The sequence below is a fragment of the Perognathus longimembris genome, chromosome 21 (assembly GCF_023159225.1).
Source record: "Perognathus longimembris pacificus isolate PPM17 chromosome 21, ASM2315922v1, whole genome shotgun sequence".
Lineage (NCBI taxonomy): Eukaryota > Metazoa > Chordata > Mammalia > Rodentia > Heteromyidae > Perognathus > Perognathus longimembris.
The window spans coordinates 24,408,285-24,428,585 of record NC_063181.1 but is presented as its reverse complement, the minus strand read 5'-3'; the positions used below and the strand labels follow the sequence as shown (position 1 = coordinate 24,428,585).

The 20,301-nt window shown below is 40.6% G+C and overlaps 1 protein-coding gene across 5 annotated transcripts in view; it reads left to right on the top strand.

Moving 5' to 3' along the window:
* Positions 1-20,301, top strand: part of Irf2 (interferon regulatory factor 2) — an 88,203-nt gene that overhangs the window by 38,524 nt on the left and 29,378 nt on the right. For all 5 annotated transcript variants that reach the window (XM_048330899.1, XM_048330902.1, XM_048330901.1 and 2 more), the window contains 4 exons: positions 6,977-7,069; positions 17,529-17,628; positions 18,324-18,500; positions 18,810-18,856. In XM_048330899.1, coding sequence (XP_048186856.1) covers positions 6,983-7,069; positions 17,529-17,628; positions 18,324-18,500; positions 18,810-18,856 — 411 coding nt within the window. In that variant the 5' untranslated portion in view covers positions 6,977-6,982. The remainder of the gene's footprint in view (positions 1-6,976; positions 7,070-17,528; positions 17,629-18,323; positions 18,501-18,809; positions 18,857-20,301) is intronic.

Genomic DNA, 20,301 nt, shown 5'->3' with positions numbered 1-20,301 from the left:
ATCCTGTCACATCATTCACCCTGAACAATCCACCTCATAGGAGAATTCAGGGTTGAATTCCTTGACGCCTTTTAAAAAAATATCTGGGGGCTGGGAATGTGGCTTAGTGGTAGAATGCTTGCCTAGCATGCGTGAAACCCTGGGTTCAATTCCTCAGTACCACATAAACAGAAAAAGGCAGAAGTGGTGCTGTGGCTCAAGTGAGTATTAGCCTTGAGTCAACAGAAGGTCGGGGACAGTGCCCAGGCCCTGAGATCAAGCCCCAGGACTGGCAAAAAAAAAAAAAAAATGTGTTTTGAAACAAATTCTTTAGCAAATCTATGAACATGTATTATATTATAAATTCAACAAAACAAAACAAATACAAGAAATAAGGGTTATAGCAGTGATACATCTAGTTTCTGTTGCTTAATGACTTTCCTGAAGTTCAATACCATTTTTAAAAATGAGGTACTAGGTACACTAAGAGCCCTATTTTCTTCTTGTGTCTGCCATTCCATATAAATGTCAAAGCAGCTCTCTGCTTTCCTGACTGGCAGTTGTTGACTCAGCCTCCAGGGTCCCAGCGTATGAAGAGTGATGCAGAGAAATACTAAGCATAGCCAAATGGGTAGGTCCCACACGTCTCCTCTGCAATACTCCGTCACATTGTCTGCTTTGAACAGGATGTGTTCATGCCAACCATATGCCGTGAATGCTTCTCTTGTACATTTATTCATACTGTACATTTTATTTTTATCTCCCAATAGTCAGTACAGTACTAAGGGTGAGTTTTCTTCTGATCTTCCTGTATCCTCATGTTCTGCTTTGCTTCTCATTCCCATTCTCTCCCTCTACCTGCCATCCATATGTGCACACACATTTGTGCACACACATCTGTGCATATTCCCTTGGGAAGCAGTTCAGCATAGTGCAATGGTTCATACATTCTTTTGACAATAGTACTACACGTAGAACTTTGAGACAGAACTTTCTTTTTTTTTTGCCTTCTAGACTTTTTATTTTATTATTTTTTGTAATTTATTTATTAATTAAACAAAAAATTTTTGACAAGGTGTTGTGCAAAAAGTGTACAGTTACATGGTAGGGCAGTGTGTACATTTCTTGTGATATCTTACACCTGTTTTTCTTTCCCTTCCCTAGGTCAGGTAGACATATATACAATACACAATGTACCAAGAACATAAACAGTAGCCACGTGGTCTACACCAAAGGAAATTTGCCTGGGGCTTTAAATGTAATGTCGACATTAGACAATATGTCGACAGTAGAGACAGAACTTTCACTAAACAGTTCTGACTTGTTTGTGGTACTATCTCATGTTTTCTACCCTATTATTTTGATATATTAATATTAAATAAAAAGTGCTGCTCTTAATCCAGAAGTGCTAAACTGAATCTACAAAGTAGATATTTATTGCCATCTAATAGATCATTCCCATAGGTTTGGTAAAAACAAAACAAAACTGTTTTCTCATGTCTTCTAGAGGCAGGCTTATCAGGATTTGAATTTGAGCTTTACCTTTGAAACAGATGCTGAGCTTTATAAGTAGCTTCATACCCCATTTGCAGAGTTGGAGATAAGACCTAGTACTTCATGGAACTTGCTGGAAGATTAAATGAAATACTGCACAGGAATTGCTTGGTATGTGGGCCTTGGGGAGGTGTTGAACAAACAGTGATGACCTTCTGTTGCCCAACTCACTTCATACAATTTGCATGCAAAATCTTACTTTAGCGGAGAATATACACAATAAATAATGTGAGAGGGATAGAATTTTAGGCATAAAGAACTTGTATTTGCAGGATTATTGTTTGACAAGAAAAAGTACTACTAAAATTATCATTCTACAAGTGTATAGTGACTTAAAAATAAAAACTTTTCTTGTACATTTTTTGTGTCAGTTGTGGGGCTTGAACTCTGGGCATGGGCGCTGCCCCTTAGCTCTTCAGATCAAGGCTAGTGCTCTACCACTTGAATAACAGCACCACTTCCAGTTTTCTGGTGGATAATTTGAAATAAGAGTCTCACAGACCTTTCTGCCTGTGCTGGCTTTGAACCACAATCCCCATATCTCAGCCTCCTGAGTAGCTAGGATTACAGGTGTGAGGCACCAGCGCCCTACTCCTGCCCGGTCTTATGGTTCCATCTTGAAGCAGAATCTGTAGTTTTTGGCTTACTTTTACATCAGTTTGGCTCTGGATATAGTGCTGCTTGGTTCATGATATTGAAATGTGGCTTTTCTCAAAAGATTCACTCAGCATTAGCTTGCATTGACAAATGTGAATTTTAACCAGGTATGTGAGATACTTCTGGAAGACCTAGGTTCAAATTCTTTCTCTTATCTAGAAGCTTGGTGACTTGTCCATCTTCTCTTCCTTCTCTTGCTTCCCCCCCTTTATTATTATTATTATTATTATTATTATTATTATCATCAGTAGTAGTAGTAGTAGTATTTAGGATGGGAGACACTTTTAGCTCTACCTTTTTCTCTACTTTTTTCTCATCTTTAAATGGGAATAATAGGGGCTGGGAATATGGCCTAGTGGCAAGAGTGCTTGCCTCCTACACATGAAGCTCTCGGTTCGATTCCCCAGCACCACGTATATGGAAAATGGCCAGAAGGGGCGCTGTGGCTCAGGTGGCAGAGTGCTGGCCTTGAGCGGGAAGAAGCCAGGGACAGTGCTCAGGCCCTGAGTCCAAGGCCCAGGACTGGCCAAAAAAAATGGGAATAATAGTATCTAACTGGCTAGTTGAGAAATATTGGTGTTAAATGTCTTTTAAGACTTGCTTCTCAGATGCTATGTGACTCAGGAAGTCCCACCTACACTGGTACATAAGTCTTTTGCTCTGTACACACCAGTAAATACATCTTCCTCAATCCTGCCCTGACCATGAATACCAACTTCATATCTTACCTGGCTTGCCTGCTACCTTCTCTCAGCCTCCTCATCTAATAAAGCTTCCTTTACCACAAAGCATTTCCTTACAAACCCAATTAATAATGATTTATGTATTTCTTATGAACTACTTAAGTTAGTTGGCAGTTAGTCTTATACTACCTCCTGATCTCCATTGCATAGTTTTGTTATTATAATTACAGTGTTATTAGTTAGCTTTATGTGATTTATGTCTCATATCCCCAGCTAACTGATTAGTTTCCTGAGGGTGGTGATCACATCTCACACATCTTCCAGTCCACCGCAGCTCTTATTTTAGCACAGTTCCCCAGAATACTATATATTTTAAGAAGTACTTGTGAATATACTTGGTGACAGCATATGCCAAAAGAAAGGAGAGTTAGAGTGGTTAGCATCCTGAGAGTGGGTTTAGTGAATAAAAACTGATTTAAGGTAGCTTTTGTTAGAAGAGAAAAATATCAAGATTGATAAGAGGAGTGGGCTTGTGGCTGGCTGTGTAGAGAAGGCTAATGGGTGATAAGAGTCCTCACCGGCACAGAGAAAGGATATAGCTGCAAAAGCTCCAGGGCAGGATGCTGCTTGCTCCATTTCTATGACAGATTCAAACCTAAGCCCTGTTCTTAGCAAATTAGTCCCCACCCCAGTCTTCACTGGTGCCCAGTTTTGACCATCACACTGTTCTGTTACTGAGTTAATGACCATTTCACATAGGCTAAGTTTTTTTTCCCGTAGAAACTTGCCTTACAGAAGAACAGGTATCACTTTGTTCTCTGGCATCCTTGCTGTTGCTGATTGATGTGGGTTGCTTGTTCTCCTGCCTCCAGGCATTTGCCTTGTCTGCTCCCCCTTCTCTGTTAGTGTGTTAGGGCTACTATAGCAAAGCACCATAAACTGTGTGGCTTAAGCAATAAAAATTTATTCTTTCATAGTTCTTAAAAAAATACAAAAACAAAAAAACAGAGTCCCAGCTGTCACAGGGCCATGCTATTTCTGATTACTCTAAGAGGAGGATCTGTCCTTGTCTCCTCCAGCTTCTGGAAGTTCCTGCCCTTCTTTGACTTGTGATATCTTGACCCTAATCCCCATTTCCAGTTTTCCATGTCCATCCGCCTCCTGTGTCTGTGCCTTCACATAAGGTTCATTTTTGTGAGTGTGTGTCAACAATTCCCTCTTTATAAGGCCAGTAGGTTCCTGTAAGTCTCTGGTCACAGCATTTTCATGAACCCATCAGTATTTATCTTTGGTTTTTGTGTTTTCTATTTTAAAAATACCATATTTAATATTCACCATTGACTGGTTGATACTGAATTCATACCTGAGTGTACCTTGTTTTCCTGCATGTGTTTTCTCTATAAGACACAAGGCAGCCTTATTGTGCATAGAAATAGTATGTAACACTCAACACCACTCTTGGGTGACATTTTAAGTGCCAAAATGACCAAGATAAAGCACAGATGTGTGAGAACTATCGGACTAAATTGGCCATGAAAAAGACATTTGTTTGACCTAAGCTGGGAATGTGTGCACCAGGTGTCTCTCATTTTCTCCCTCTCTGCCTGTCTGTGCTGAACACAAAAGCACCAGGAATATTGATTTTATTGAATTTTTTTCTTTTGCAGTTTCAAATAAGCTTTTATGAGCAGGCAAATTCACCTGTGCAGGACTTATAAATGATTTACATCAATGGTAGCTTCTCTCACAGAAAGCTTTTGGAAATATGTCTGGGGATGATTATTTTTTCAAATGAGTTACTTTTGGAAAAAGTATGGGAGGAAATAATATTTTTGTGATTATGAGCTGGAAACAGGGCCCACTCATGTGCCCCCACCTTCCCTGTTATCCATATACGAGCGGCAGCAGTACTGCTATAGGTTATATCCCCTCAGAAGAACTGGACTCTCACTTTCTACTCGTGACTCCTGCAATTGTCCCTGCTTCTGTTGTTTCCTCTGTTCTCACTCTCCTTCCAGTCTTCTTCCATGGGAGGATCTGACTGTGCTGATGGCCGCCACCAGGGTAGAGTCTTTGCATGGTTGCTATACGTAGTCTATGTGCATGCAGCCTTGCCCCATGCTCCAAGAGCTTTTCTCTAACTCTTACCAGCTGCACAAAGGACTCTTCAGTTTGGTAATTCCCTTCTTTCCTGTGTACTGTTTTAGCCTGGGAAGCAGGAAGGAAGGAAATGTTGTTTTGTTTTTGTTTTTTTCATCTTTTCCAGTTCTGGAGCCTCTTTCTCACTCCATGATCCTTGAATAGGTAGATGAGTAAATGAAGAGTGGATGTAACAGTTTGAGACCATGAACAGAGAGCAGCTGTACTGAGGCTTTCTCAAGGCCATTCCATGCCTTTTGTGTGTGTGTCCTGTTACCACCTCAAAGAATGGGGGCCTGAAGCCTGAAGATGATTAGCAGAGCATCCCTGCCTGGGGTGAACTTCAGAACTGGCATGGTCCTTGTACTGAACATTTCCTGTATCAAAAACCACATTTGGCTTTGTAGGATTATGTACGAAGTTCTACTCTTAAAGAATTTAAAATTCACATAGGAAGAGAGTTGAAAGGTTGAAACAACAGAAAAGTTCATGGGTAGATTAAGAGGCAAGATTAAAGATTTATAATAGTGCCCCTAAAGCACTGTTTGATTTCCAAGTGAGTAATGTCAGTTCTGGGTAGCATACGAGTTGGAGGAGGCCTTACTTCAGCCTGGTGTGGTCTGGGAAGGCTTTGTTGAGAAGGAGGGTGGACGCTGGGTCTTGGCAGATGGATAAGGATTGGCAGGTTGCGGGAAAGGTGTACAGAGCTTGCCATAAGCAAAAGCAAGAGGTGTCTGCAACAGTGAGTGTACTAGAACTGTGAGAGGAATGCACTAGAACAAAGAAAAGGCTCTCTCCTATGGGCAAAAGTGAGGCCTGTTGTGATTGATATAACAGTGTTTGTATGCTGGCACTAACTCAGGGCAGGACACAGAGGAGAACTTAGCACACTCAGGGAGAATTATGAGACATTGACCATATCAGGCCATGTTCATCTGAACAGAACTCTCAGTCATTTTTGTAGGAAATGAGTGGCAGAAACAAGAGACAACTTGGGGTTGAAAAGAAGATTGTAATGTTCCGTTGTCTACAAAGGCCCATAGAGTGGAGGCTTGAGTCACCACTGTTTTTGTTTTCATATTCTAGATTCAAAGTAAATTTAGGCACAAATAGAGTTAAAGACAAGAGGGGACCCTACTGTGACTACTTTGGTGAGCAAGGGAAAGACTGTCTTAGGAATCTGGAAGGAGTGGGGAAAGGCACATGTGGATTGCCGGAGTAAAATGGATGGACAAAGCAAATGATTTTCAAAGAAGTAGGGGAAAAGGATACTGTCAGGTGGGAAGGGTTGGTGTGGAAGAAAATATGTGAGGGAGTAAAAAGATAGATTTGGGTAAAAGCCATGGCAAAGATGAAGAAAGTGCAAAGTGCACTTAGCTCTGAAAATAGATTTTTGTCAGGAGAAAAATATTGAGAGAACCAGATTAATTGATTCCTTTGTAACTTTAAGTGACAGTTGCTGGGAGTTAAATCACTTCTATCACTCAAATGTCCAAAAGGAACAAATTGATCACTCTAACTCATTTTCACTAGAGTGTTTCTCTTTGGCTGTGCTTAGCTATTGAAAGGAAAAAGATTTGTAATACCAAAGTTACTGGTCTTCAGACTGCTAGTTATGTTTGTTATAAATGCAGCCAGGAGAGAAGGCGTTCAAGCTTAGCATAAGTTAAAGTCACAGGGTGGTATATGGGTCCTCTATCTGGCTAGCTGTCAGGCCTACCATGTGTATAGGCTCCTTCAGCTGGAAGCCAGCTCACCTATAACAAGCCTGGTCCTTTCCACCACTCTCTGGAATGGGTAAACAGGGTGGCTAAGCAGGTGGCTGGAAGGCAGTACCCCCTGAGTGTCTTCACTTACCCTCTGCTCGCACCAATGAAGGGTCACAGAAGCCTGTAGAACTTGGCAGTACAAACAGGACAGTCAGTAGCAAAAAAACCTAATGTTGCTTTTCTCTTTTGTCAAAGGGTACCATGCCAGTGGAAAGGATGAGAATGCGCCCATGGCTGGAGGAACAGATAAATTCAAATATGATACCAGGGCTAAAGTGGCTTAACAAGGTAAGTTGTGTGTGTGTGTGTGTGTGTGTGTGTGTGTGTGTGTGTGTGTGTGTGTGTGTGTGTGATGTAAATGGGACATTGTTGCCCTTCCTGAAAAAAGTATGGCCACAGGATCAACCAAAAGTAAAATTATTATTAGTGTTTACAATCTTATACTTGCTCAATACAAAAACCACATAACCAACAATGATCATAAAGCATCATACTATCCTATCAGAAGGGTTTGTGTCATTTTCCCCAGGGGGGCTCCAGATTGGCATTGACTTTGAATGACTAGGAAGCTCCTTGCTGGGCTCTTGTGATGACCCTTGCCCTCTTTCTTTTCCCAAGTTCCTTCCTTGCTCTTCCTGGCTGTCCAAAATGGAAACCATACTATCAATTCAGAGTAGAATACACTGATTTTCTTTTGAAAGTGTTCTATGTAAAGAACTTTTGTTTCTGTGTATAAGAAAAGTCTTAGCCGGATACCAGTGGCTCACTCCTGTAATGCTAGCTACTCAGGAGACTGAAATCTGAGGATCTCAGTTCAAAGCCTACCCATGGCAGGAAAGTCTGTGTGGCTCTTATCTCCAATACTGAAAGTAGAACTATGGCTCAAAGTGTAACCTTGAGTGATAAAGCTCAAGGACAGTTCCCATTGGCCCTGAGTTCAAGCCCCATGACCAACAAAAGAAAAGTCTCTTTATCTTTTTGTGAAACTCTGTATGTCTACTGTCCTAAAAGAAAGCAGTAGTTGTTTGTCTTTCTACTGCCCTCTAACACCTAGATACTATGTATACATACTACCCTGGCTAACCTCAGAACTCCCAGTTCACTTGAACCTTGCTGTTGGGGTGAATCAGGAAAAGATACATGTAAAAACATATATGTCTAGAAAAGCAACTAAATATAACACATCAGGCCTTTCTAAGGAGGCCCAGTGGAAAAGGTTCTCTTTTACTACCAAGCATCCTTGCCATGCTTCTGAGCAAATGTCTTTGTCCATTTGTTCACCTCCTCCTCCCTTCCTCTTTGAATCTCAAAAGATGAGTAATTTAGCTGGTCAGGCTTTATGTTGGGACAGAGTGCCAGAGCCAAGAGCCAGCTTGCAGGCTGGGGCCTGCTTCTGATGAGAGAAGAAGATAATGTCACATTTTTTAACCTTTTCCCAATTTTCACTCCTGGCTCCATTTTATGTATAGCAATATTTCTCAAATCTTACATTTTTTTTGCTCTCATCCATTTGTTTTGAATTTAATGTCACTGTGTTTGAATATGTATTTAAGTGAGTTCTTTCTAAAATGAATGAGGTATAAACAAATAACCGTGTGCTTATTTGAGGTGGCATCTGGTTCACCTTAAGGTTGATGACAAGCCATTTATCCTTTCCAGGCTTGTGATAGCTAGAGTGATGTAGATTTAGATATGCAATTAGCCTTTTCCAAAGGAACCATAAAGAAATCAGGTGACTTCTTTGCTTGTTCAGTTAGCAGGCATGTATATGGAGCTACAAGGGCAGTTAGAGAGGTACAGAGCACTAAATGATAACAAAAGCTTAGGTGCTATATACTATGTAGCCATATGCATATGTATCTGTTCACATAATCTCTACTTTGAGAAAGCATTGTTACTTTCCATTTTCCACGTGAGTAAAGTGCAAGAGAAGTGAATTTATGTGGAATTATCCTTTAACAAACAAGATAACATTGGTTTGCTGTTGTTATTTTTGTGCCAGTCCTGGGGCTTGAACTCAGAGTGTGGGTGCTTGCTGTCCCCTGAGCTTTTTTGCTCAAGGCTGCTCTACGACTTGAGTCATAGCTTCAATTCTGGCTTTCTGGTGGTTATTTGGAGATATGACAAGAAATGTACTCACTACCTTATTATGTAATTGTAACCCCTCTGTACATCACCTTGACAAAATTTTAAAAAATAGTAAGAGTCTCACAGACGGACTTGAACCATGAGCCTCAGATCTCAACCTCCTAAGTAGCTAGGATTAAAGGTATGAACCATCAGTAGCTGTCATTACCTGTTCAGGGAGAGTGTGAGTTTAAACAGATTTTTCCTTAATTCTGAAGCAAGCCATTTCCCCCCAAAAAAACTCATGGATAAGTGAAAAACATACAGCATCATCAGGTCTCCTGTATATATCATGTATCATATATATATGATATATCACATATGATAGCATATATATTCATATCCTGCATATCTCCCTTTATATCCTAGCTGTCTGGTACAGTAGCGGCTCAGAAAATATATACCATATAACTTCTGGAGCCCGTGAATGTGACTTTATTTGGAAAAAGAGTTTTTGCAGATTCAGTTAAGGACTTCAGGATGATACTTGGATTATCTACCTGGCCCCTAAGTCCAATTCCATGTGTCCTTTTAGAAGAAACAGAAGAGAGCCAGGCACGTGGGGCGCATGCCTGTAATCCTAGCTACACAGGAGGCTGAGATCTAAAGATACTCAAGCCAGCCCAGGCAGCAAAGTCCCTAAGTCTAATTAACCACCAGAAGGGGAGTTGTGGCTCAAGTGGTAGAGCTAACCTTGAGCAAAATCGCTCAGGAACAGCACTCAGGCCCTGAGTTCAAGCCCAGGACCAACATACACCAACCAAAAATAAAATACAGAGGAGACCACACAGAGAGAGAAGACACACACACAGAGAAAAGACACAGTTGTGACTGGAGTGATGTGGCCACAAGCCCTAGGGATTGATGGGCATGAGCACCTGGAAGAGACTCTGCTAGAGTTTTGGCTTCCAGAGCTGTGAAATTACACTGTTAGTGTAATTTGTTTTAGGAATTTATTTTAGTGTGAGTCTCCATTGACATCACTCTATGTATTTTTTCTTCTTCCCTTCTCTCATTTCAGTGTTTAGCCCAAGGCCTTAAAGCATGTGAGGCAAGTATTCTAATACTAAGCCACAACACCAACCTTGTATTTCTCTAATCTAGGACCAGAAGGCAAATAACTAAACCCTTAGTCCCTTATAAGGGACTGTTCCCTGCTGAGCTTCCTTCTTCCAATTTGTGGTACAAGAATTCTCTTACTGAGGAAGACCAAGGAAAGGGACTCTCCCATCTCTACAGGCTCCTCTGCTAGGGCTAGGCATGAGTTTGGCTGATGGAAGGCAGTGGACCACTGGCTGCCAACCCTGCTCCCTCTCAGGACAGTGCCAGTACTGTAGTCCTGGGGCTGCTGAATGGCCTGAGCGTCTTCACCAGGCAGGCCTGGCGTATAGGTGTGTTATGAACTCAGGTACTGCTGTGCTGTCACTGTCATGGAAGGCCTTTGAAGGGGACAGGATGTTTTCTTTGCTTACCTACAACAGCGGGCATTTTTTGCTTCTAATTATAGACTTCCTCTAACTTAGGCTTGTTGGCACAGTAGCAGGGTCTCCAGGGTCCATATTTTTAAGTAGTAAACCTTAGATTGTGGATGTACACTTTGTTTCCAGAAAATTCTATAAAATCAGTTCTTTTTACTTGTAGTTTCTTTTATGGGAACATCAACAACTGCATCAAGCAGTTTTGTTCTCTGGTTTTCTTTCTTTCTTTTTTTTTTTCAAATTTTTATTATCAAACTGACATACAGACAGGCTACAGTTTCATACGTTAGGCATTGGATACATTACTTGTACTGTTTGTTACCTTGTCCTTCATACCCCCTCCCCCCTCCCCCTTTCCCTTTCCCCTCCTGAGGTGTTCAGTTCACTTACACCAAATAGTTTCGCAGGTATTGCTTTTGTGGTTGTTTGTCTTTTTTTACCCTGTGTCTCTCAATTTTGGTATTCCCTTTCAATTTCCTAGTTCCAATACCAGTATACAAGGTTTCCAATATACTCAGATAAGATTACAGAGATAGTGTAGGTACAACCACGGGAAGGTGATACAAGAACATCAACAATAATAGAAGCTACAGATACACAGGGGATGTTGAAAGTAGTTACACCTGTGATATAACAATTGTCTCCATAACATGGAGTTCATTTCACTTAGCATCATCTTATGTGTTCATAAGGGTGTAGCTATTGGACCTTGTGGTGCTCTGCTATGTCTTGCCTAAACCTGTACTAATTATTCCCAATAAGGGAGACCATAGAGTCCATGTTTCTTTGGGTCTGGCTCACTTCACTTAGTATAATTTTTTCCAAGTCCTTCCATTTCCTTACAAATGGGCCAATGTCATTCTTTCTGATAGAGGCATAAAATTCCATTGTGTATATGTACCACGTTTTCCTGATCCATTCATCTACTGAGGGGCATCTGAGATTCTCGCTATGACAAATTGTGCTGCGATGAACATTGTTGTGCTGGTGGCATTACTGTGATTTTGTTTGTGGTCTTTTGGATAGATACCCAAAAGTGGGGCTGCTGGGTCATAGGGGAGTTCTATATTTAGCCTTCTGAGGAATCGCCATACTGCTTGCCATAGTGACTGAACCAGTTTACATTCCCACCAACAGTGAAGTAGGGTTCCCTTTTGGCCACAACCCCTCCAACAATTGTTATTGTTAGTTTTCTTGATATATGACATTCTTACTGGGGTGAGATGGAATCTCAATGTTGTTTTGATTTGCATTTCTTATATGGCCAGTGATGTAGAGCACTTTTTCATATGTCTCTTGGCCATTCTCAATTCCTCATCAGAGAGTCTCTTTGTAAGTCTTTAGCCCACTTGATGAGGGGGCTATTGGTTCTTTGCGGTTTTGTTTTGGAAGAAGGTAATTTTTTTAGTTCTGCATATATTTTAGATATGAGGCTTTTGTCCGTTGAATGGCCAGTAAAGATCTTCTCCCAGTCTATGGGCTTTCTGTTTATCTTGCGAGCTATGTCCTTTGCTGTGCAGAAGCTCTGCAGTTTGATGCAGTCCCATTTGTCCAACCTTTCTTTGATTTGTAGCCTTTCTGGGTCATTGTTAAGGAAGTTCCGTCCTGCGCCAAGGAGCCCAAGTGTTTCTCCTACTCCTTCCTTTAGTGTTTTCAGGGTGTCTGTTTTGATTTCGAGGTCTTTAATCCATTTGGAATTGATTTTGGTGCAGGGTGATATATAAGGATCTAGTTTTAGTTTGTTGCATGTGTTGAGCCACTTTTGCCAGCACCATTTGTTAAAGAGGCTATCTTTCTTCCAAACTATTGTTTTAGTTCCTTTATCAAAGATTAAGTAGGCATAGTTCTGTGGGATCATTTCTGGGTCTTCAGTTCTGTTCCATTGGTCTTCAGGCCTGTTCCGGTGCCAATACCAAGCTGTTTTTATTACTATAGCTTTATAATACAACGTGAAGTTGGGTATTGTAATTCCTCCAGCACTATTCTTTCTGCTTAGGATTGTTTTTGCTATTCTAGGTCTTTTATTGTTCCATATGAATTTCTGGATTGCTTCCTCTATTTCATAAAAAATTGTGTTGGGATATTAATGGGTATTGCATTGAATTTGTAGATAGCCTTTGGCAATATTGCCATTTTGATTATATTAATCCTCCCAATCCAGGAGCATGGGAGGTTTTTCCATTTCCTTAGTTCTGACTTAATTTCATTTTTCAAGGTTTTAAAGTTCTCCTCAAAGAGGTCTTTCACTTCTTTGGTTAAGATTATTCCTAGGTATTTTATGTTTTGGGGGGCTATTGCAAAGGGAGTTGCTTTCCTGATTTCAGCCTCGGTCTTCAGGTCGTTAGCATAGAGAAAGGCCGTTGATTTTTGAAGGTTTATTTTATATCCTGCAACTTTGCCAAAGTTTTGGATCAGCTCTAGTAGCTTGGGGGTAGAATCTATGGGATTCTTTAGGTATAGGATCATGTCATCTGCGAAGAGAGAAAGTTCAACTTCATCTTTTCCTATTTGGATCCCCTTTAGATTTTCTTCTTGTCTGATTGCTCTGGCTAGGAATCCTAGTACTATGTTGAAGAGCAGGGGAGAGAGTGGACATCCCTGCCTTGTTCCTGATTTTTTTTGGCCAGTCCTGGGCCTTGGACTCAGGGCCTGAGCACTGTCCCTGGCTTCTTCCCACTCAAGGCTAGCACTCTGCCACTTGAGCCACAGCGCCGCTTCTGGCCGTTTTCTGTATATGTGGTGCTGGGGAATCGAACCTAGGGCCTCGTGTATCCGAGGCAGGCACTCTTGCCACTAGGCTATATCCCCAGCCCCTTGTTCCTGATTTTAAAGGGAATGGCTTTAGTTTTTCACCATTTAGAGTTATGCTTTCTGTTGGTTTGTCATAAACTGCCTTGATTATATTCAGGAATGTTCCCTGGAATCCCAGTTTTTCCAGGGCTTTTAGCATAAATGGGTGCTGGATTTTGTCAAACGCTTTTTCCGCATCCAGAGATAAAACCGTGTGGTTCTTTACCTTGCTCCGGCTGATGTGGTGGATTACATTAATTGACTTGCGTATATTAAACCAACTTTGCATCCCTGGGATGAATCCAGTCTGATCGTGGTGTATGATTTTTTTTGATGACCTGTTGAAGTCGATTGGCCAGAATTTTGTTGAGAATTTTTGTGTATATGTTCATCAGGGAGATCGGTCTATAGTCCTCTTTCCGTGATGAGTCCCTGCCTGGTTTTGGGATGAGGGTTATACTGGCTTCATAGAATGAGTCTGGAAGTGAACGTTCTCTTTCAATTTCATTGAAGAGTTTGAGAAATATTGGTGAGTTCTGTTTTGAAGGCCTTGTAGAATTCTGCAGTGAATCCATCTGGACCTGGGCTTTTCTTGGATGGGAGATCATTTATTGCCATTTCTATTTCAATACTGGATATGGGTCTGTTTAGAAGGTTTAAATCTTTATGGTTGAGTTTGGGGATATGAATTTTTTCTAGGAGATCATCCATTTCTTCCAAGTTCTCGAATTTGTTGGCATAAAGGTTTGCGAAATAGTCCCTTACTATTTTCTGAATTTCGGTTATTTCTGTGGGATGTTACCTGTTTCATCTCTTATCTTGTTTATTTGAGTGTGCTGCCTTCGTATTTTGGTCAGGTTTGCCAGGGGTCTGTCTTATCTTGTTGATTTTTTCAAAGAACCAACTCTTTGTTTTGTTGATTTTTTCGATGGGCTTTTTCATCTCTAATTGATTTAATTCTGATTTGATTTTAATTGTTTGCTTCCATCTATTGACTTGGGGTTTGGCTTGTTCTCTCTCAAGGAAATTAAGGTGCTTCCTTAAATTATTGAGTTGCTGTCTCTCCAGTTTGTTGATGTATGCACTCAGAGATATAAATTTTCCTCTGAGTACTGCCTTTGCTGTGTCCCAAAGGAGCTGGTTCTTTGTGTCCTCAACTTGGTTGAATTCCATAAACATTTGAATTTCCGTTTTAATTTCTTCAATGACCCTCTGATGGTTCAGCAGTGTGTTGTTTAGTCTCCATGAATTGTAGCATTTTCTGTGGTGGCTGTTTGAGTTGAGCTCTAATTTTATTCCATTGTGGTCTGAGAGAATGCAGGGAATGGTTTTGATACTTCTGAATTTGTACAGATTTTCTTTGTGTCCTAAGATGTGATCTATTTTGGAGAATGTTCCATGTGCTGCTGAAAAGAATGTGTATTCTGTCGTTGCTGGGTGGAATATTCTGTAGATGTTGGTTAAGTCTAGTTGGTCTATGCAATTGTTTAGTTCTGTGGTTTCTTTGTTCAGTTTTTGGCATGTTGATCTGTCCAGAGGTGATAGTGGAGTGTTAACGTCCCCAACTATCTGTTCTCTGGTTTTCATGTACCTTAAAAAAATAACATTTCACTCAGCTCTTTTTGATCCCTTGATCTTTGGCCCACCTGAAGAAAGACTCTGTGGATGGTGCAGAAGGAATGAAGAGGAAACTATGGAAAAGTCTCTCAGTTTTAAGTTCCTTACAAACTGGCTTGTAAAAATATGGGAGAATTTCCCCTGCTAACAGTTTTTGGAAAACTCTCTAACTTTCTGAAATATTTTCTGTCTAGCTGTTATGATTGATTTTGTATGGGGTACCAAATGCTTTGGGGGACAGTAGGAAGAGCCCTTTCTAGATTTTACTGTGTGAGAGCAGAGGGGTGGGGAATCCTTGCTGATATTTCCTGTTTCCCCAGAGTGCAATGCTGACATTTCCCCCACTTCCCTGTTGAGTAGAGCAGAGGTTTCCTCCACCCAGCAATCTCTACAGGTCTGTCAGGATAGAGAATCTGCTACATCTGGTACCCCAGAGATAAAAGTATAAAAAAGTGTGAATATAGGATCCCATGACCTTTCATTTGGACTTAGATATGTTCGACTGTAAGTTCCATCAATTAAAATCATGTTTACTCTTGTGATCCTCTGCTGTGACTAGCCTAAACCTGTGCTAATTATTCCCTATGAGAAGACCATAGAGTCCATGTTTCTTTGGGTCTGGCTCACTTCACTTAGTATAATTTTTTCCAAGTCCTTCCATTTCCTTACGAATGGGGCAATGTCATTCTTTCTGATAGAGGCATAAAATTCCATTATGAATATGTACCACATTTTCCTGATCCATTTGTCTACTGAGGGGCATCTGGATTGGTTGTTGTGCTGGTGGCTTTAGTGTGTTCTTGTTTGTGGTCTTTGGGTAGATGACCAAAAGTGGGGCTGCTGGGTCATAGGGGAGCTCCATGTTTAGCCTAAGTGAAAGGAACTCCATGTTATGGAGTGATATATCACTGCTGTAATTACTTTCAACATGCCATGGGAAACCGTAGCTTCTATTGTTGATGATCCTCTTGTATCCCCTTCCTGTGATTGTACCTGTACTATCAATGTATCTTATCTGAGTACATTGCAAACTGTATATACTTGTATTAGAACTAGGAAAGTGAAAGGGAATGCCAAAATTGAGAGACACAGGATAAAAAGACAAATGACTATAAAAGCAGTACTTGCAAAACTGTTTGGAGTAAACCAACTGAACAACTCATGGAGGGAGAGGGAAAGGGGGAGAAGGGAGATAGGAATGAGGGAGGAGGTAACAAACAGTACAAGAAATGTATCCAGTGCCTAATGTATGAAACTGTAACCTCTGTGTACATCACTTTGACAATAAATAAGAAAAAATGCATTAAAAAATAAAGTTTCACTGAAGATAGTATGTAGTCACAATAGTTAAAAAAACACACACAAAAAACCATGTTTACTTCTGTGCTTCAGTTTCCTGGGCCATAGAAGGAATTTCTAACATATATTCAGTGAAGTCCCATGTAACTTTGAACTTTTGATGGTTAAAGAAATTAAAGGGATCTTAGTCAAGTTATTGACTTTGAACCTTAGGACTATACAAAGGGCTGGCCGATCCTCCTTGCTTTTCTTTTCACACATGTAGTTTCACCCTGAAGGTGACCTTGTTTCTGAAAGTGTTTCTCTTTAGACATTTCTCAGGGTTGATTAAAGCATTGTAAGTTAGCCTTAGACAGTAAGGATGACAGAAATGGAGTCTGATCCAAGGATTGCAATGAGTAGCATTTCACTAAAGAATATACAGAATGTTGCCTTCTTGCTAGTTCATGCAGGGTATGGACCTAATATCCTATTGGGCCCAGAATCCTCTATTTTTGTGAACACATAGGCACATAGTGATCCTTAATATTATCTGTGGCAGTAGCCTCAGATAGACCTGACTGTGCTTTAGCAGAGTAAAGAGAGTAAAGGGGGTCTAGATTATTTTGGAGACGAATTTAACTTTTCACTTACCCAAGGCAGCTGGAGTAACTGTTTACCAAGTGATGAGAAGAAATAAGAATAAGCATTAGAGGTTTTTGCAGGTGGCCAGTTGTCTGTTGTGGCTATAGTAGAGGGTGCTGGTGGCTTATGTCTATAACCTTAGCTACTTAGGAGGCTGAGATCTGGGGATCGAAGTTTGAAGCCAGCCCAGACAGGAAAGTCTGTGAGACTCTTATCACTAATAAACTACTCAGAAGAAGCCAGAATTGGTGCTGTGGCTCAAGTAGTAGAGTACTAGCCTTGAACAAAAGTAGCCTAGGGACAGAGCCCAGGCCCAGAGTTCAAGCCCCAGGACCTAAAAAAAAAAAAAAAAAAAAAAAAGAGCAGTAGGGCTAAACATGGAGCATATTGGTATACATTTCTGCTCTGGCACTGTCAGGGAGACTTTTTTTTAGCCAGTCCTGGGTCTTAAAGGCAGGGCCTGGACACTGTACCTTAGCTTCTTTTGTTCAAGGCTAGCACTCTTCCACCTGAGCCACAGTGCTACTTCCAGATTTTTCTCTTTATGTGGTCCTGAGGAATTGAACCCAGGGTTTCATGCATGCTAGGCAAGCACTCTACCACTAAGCCACAATCCCAGCCTTAGGGGAGACTTGACTGTCCTCCAAAACTTAGGATTTGGGACTCAGCCAGCAGGTGTGTTTGTTTTACAGTTGTTTTTATCAGACACTAGCAAACTCAATGGCATTTAGGGGGAAATCTTACAAGTAGAATGGAAAAACCCATTCATGGTTACAAACACTGAACTTGAAGTCCTTTGCCTTTCATTCCAGGAGAAGAAGATTTTCCAGATCCCCTGGATGCACGCAGCTAGACACGGGTGGGATGTGGAAAAAGATGCACCCCTCTTCAGAAACTGGGCAATCCACACAGGTAGTAACCCAGCACAGTGCACCGGAGCAGGTGCTTCACTTCACTGCTGCTTTCATTACATATGGAAAATATCCTGCCTGATGGCCTCATAAGTACAGTTCTGGAAATCTCATCACTTATCCCAAAGTACATCTAGAATAGAGTCCCTCCCATCCCATAGTTCCTTAGTCCTACAATTCCCCTTCAGTGTGGTATTCTGTGAAGTCTCTACGGGTGACATGGGGAATATAAATTCATCTGCTCTGGAGCTATCAACTGGGGTTGAGTTTATCTCCACCAAAGGTAGTAAAGAAGATATTTATTCATTACAAAAAAATAAGTAGGTTGCTGTTTTCACAGATGGATTTTTTCTTAGTATTTGAAAGTCAGAAGTTAGTTCCACCTATTGGACTTCCAGCCTTTAATTCTTAGGGTCTGCATTGATGATCTGTTTTCCATTCTAAACTATTTGGTAGAATCAAGATGAATAGCTTGTTCTCTTGTGTCCTAAACTCTCTAAGTTTTAAAAATAAAATTCTAACATCCTAAGAGCCTTCTCTATCCCAGAGTAACCATGGTGGCTAGTCTTTGTAGGTAGAATCTGAAATGTAAAGACGTTTCTGTTTTCTTCGCCAACAATATCATGTTGCTAGAATTTTACAAATTCTGTACTTAACATTTTTCCCCTTTTTCTTAACCTTTGGCTATTTTGTTAGGAAAGCATCAACCAGGAGTAGATAAACCTGATCCAAAAACTTGGAAAGCCAATTTTCGATGTGCCATGAATTCCTTACCTGACATTGAAGAAGTTAAGGATAAAAGTATAAAGAAAGGAAACAATGCCTTCAGAGTGTATAGAATATTGCCCTTATCTGAACGACCTGCTAAGAAAGGTAAAGATACTTATTGACTAGAGAAATAATTGCTTTGTATATACCACAGGCCCATTGTGGTTTATTTCTGTGTTTGTAGTCACTTCAGGGTAAAACACTTGTTTATTTGGTAGTTGGGAATTCTGCCCTTACTCAGCCTAGAAAAATGACTTGCAGGGGACTAAAGGAAGTATAAAAAATACATTTGGAGTTTTGATCATGACAAAAGTAACAGGTTTATTGAGAGTTTCAGAAAGAATTGAATGGAAGGCAGTGTTCCTCTCTACATCCTTCATTAATTAATCCCAAACTACTTTTTTGTCACTACAGGAAAGAAACCAAAGATAGACAAAGAAGACAGAGTTAAGCACATCAAGGTAATCTTTGGTTCTTCGGAGAGAAATTACAAAGTTGTGAGCCTATTAATGATTCATGTTCTGTTTCATAAAAACAAATTCTATGATTTCTGTAAAGGGCTAGTCTTTCTTCTTTTGCTATTGTGTTTTCTGTGCTCTATATGTCTCCTCTTTGACACGTATCCACTTGCAGACATGAGTGTACATGTCCCCCGCTTAGTCCAAAATCTCTGAGAAATGTGTGAATACAGCCACAAATTCACACAGAGCTTAGCAGTCTGAAGCCTCTATTTTTTGTTCCAAAGATGCTGCAGCAATCAGCTTATGCCCAGTACTATGAAGTATATTTCCAGATTCAAATATATTTTAATATATAGTACATGTCATATTGTACTTCTATTAAAAGGTCTTTACTATATTTATACACACACACGTATGTTTCTCCATTGGCCGTTAGCTTGAGGACACAGTAGTCAGCTCAAGCACTGTGCTGGTGAGGTTTCAAAAGGGTTGGTTTCTATAAGGATGAGGATGTGTGCAATGAATTTCTCAGTAGGCTAGGTAGTCAGGATTGCACCAATGTGACATACTCAGTGCATGGATCAGGTAGCCCTAGTTAAATAAGAGAGGGAAGAGCCACATATCTCATGCACAGTGAGGGCCAGCTTCCGTTGCTAACCAAAGAGCAGAAAGTGCAACTACAGCCCCATAGACTACCTAAGAGAGGATATCGTCACCAGCTTCCCTTTGCAGAAGAAACTGAGGTTCAGTTGAGTTGCACTGTCCAAGGTCACATGATTGTTTAGAGCTGAACTTGAAGTAATATTCTGACTTCTAATCCAGAATAACAGTGGAAGAGAATAACCCAAATTATCCAGATTTTTAAAAAATAAGCCATGTAAGGGAAGCCACATGTAGAAAGCTCAAAGTAGACCCTAGCCTATCACCATGCACCAAGATCAACTCAAAATGGACCATAGACCTCAACATCAGACCTGAAACGCTGAAACTAATGAAGGACAGAGTAAGAAAGACACTAGAACTTATAGGCACAGGTAGGAACTTCCTGAACAGAGTCCCAGGGGCACAACAGGGGAGAGACTACTACAAAATAAAAAGTTTCTGTACAGCTAAAGACATAGCCACTAAACTAGAAAGACAGCCAACCATATGGGAAAGTATCTTCACCAGCACAGCAACAAAGGCCTAATATCCATCATCTACAGAGAACTCAAGAAACTAACCCCCTCCAAATCCAGGAAACCAATTATTAAATGGGCAAAGGAGCTAAAGAGAGACTTCATAGGTGAAGAAATAAAAATGGCAAAGAAACATATGAGGAAATGTTCAACATCCCTGGCAGTAAAGGAAATGCAAATCAAAACAACTCTGAGATATCACCTCACCCCAGTTAGAATGGCCTACACTCTGAACTCAGGGGATGGAGGGGATGCAGGGAAAGAGGA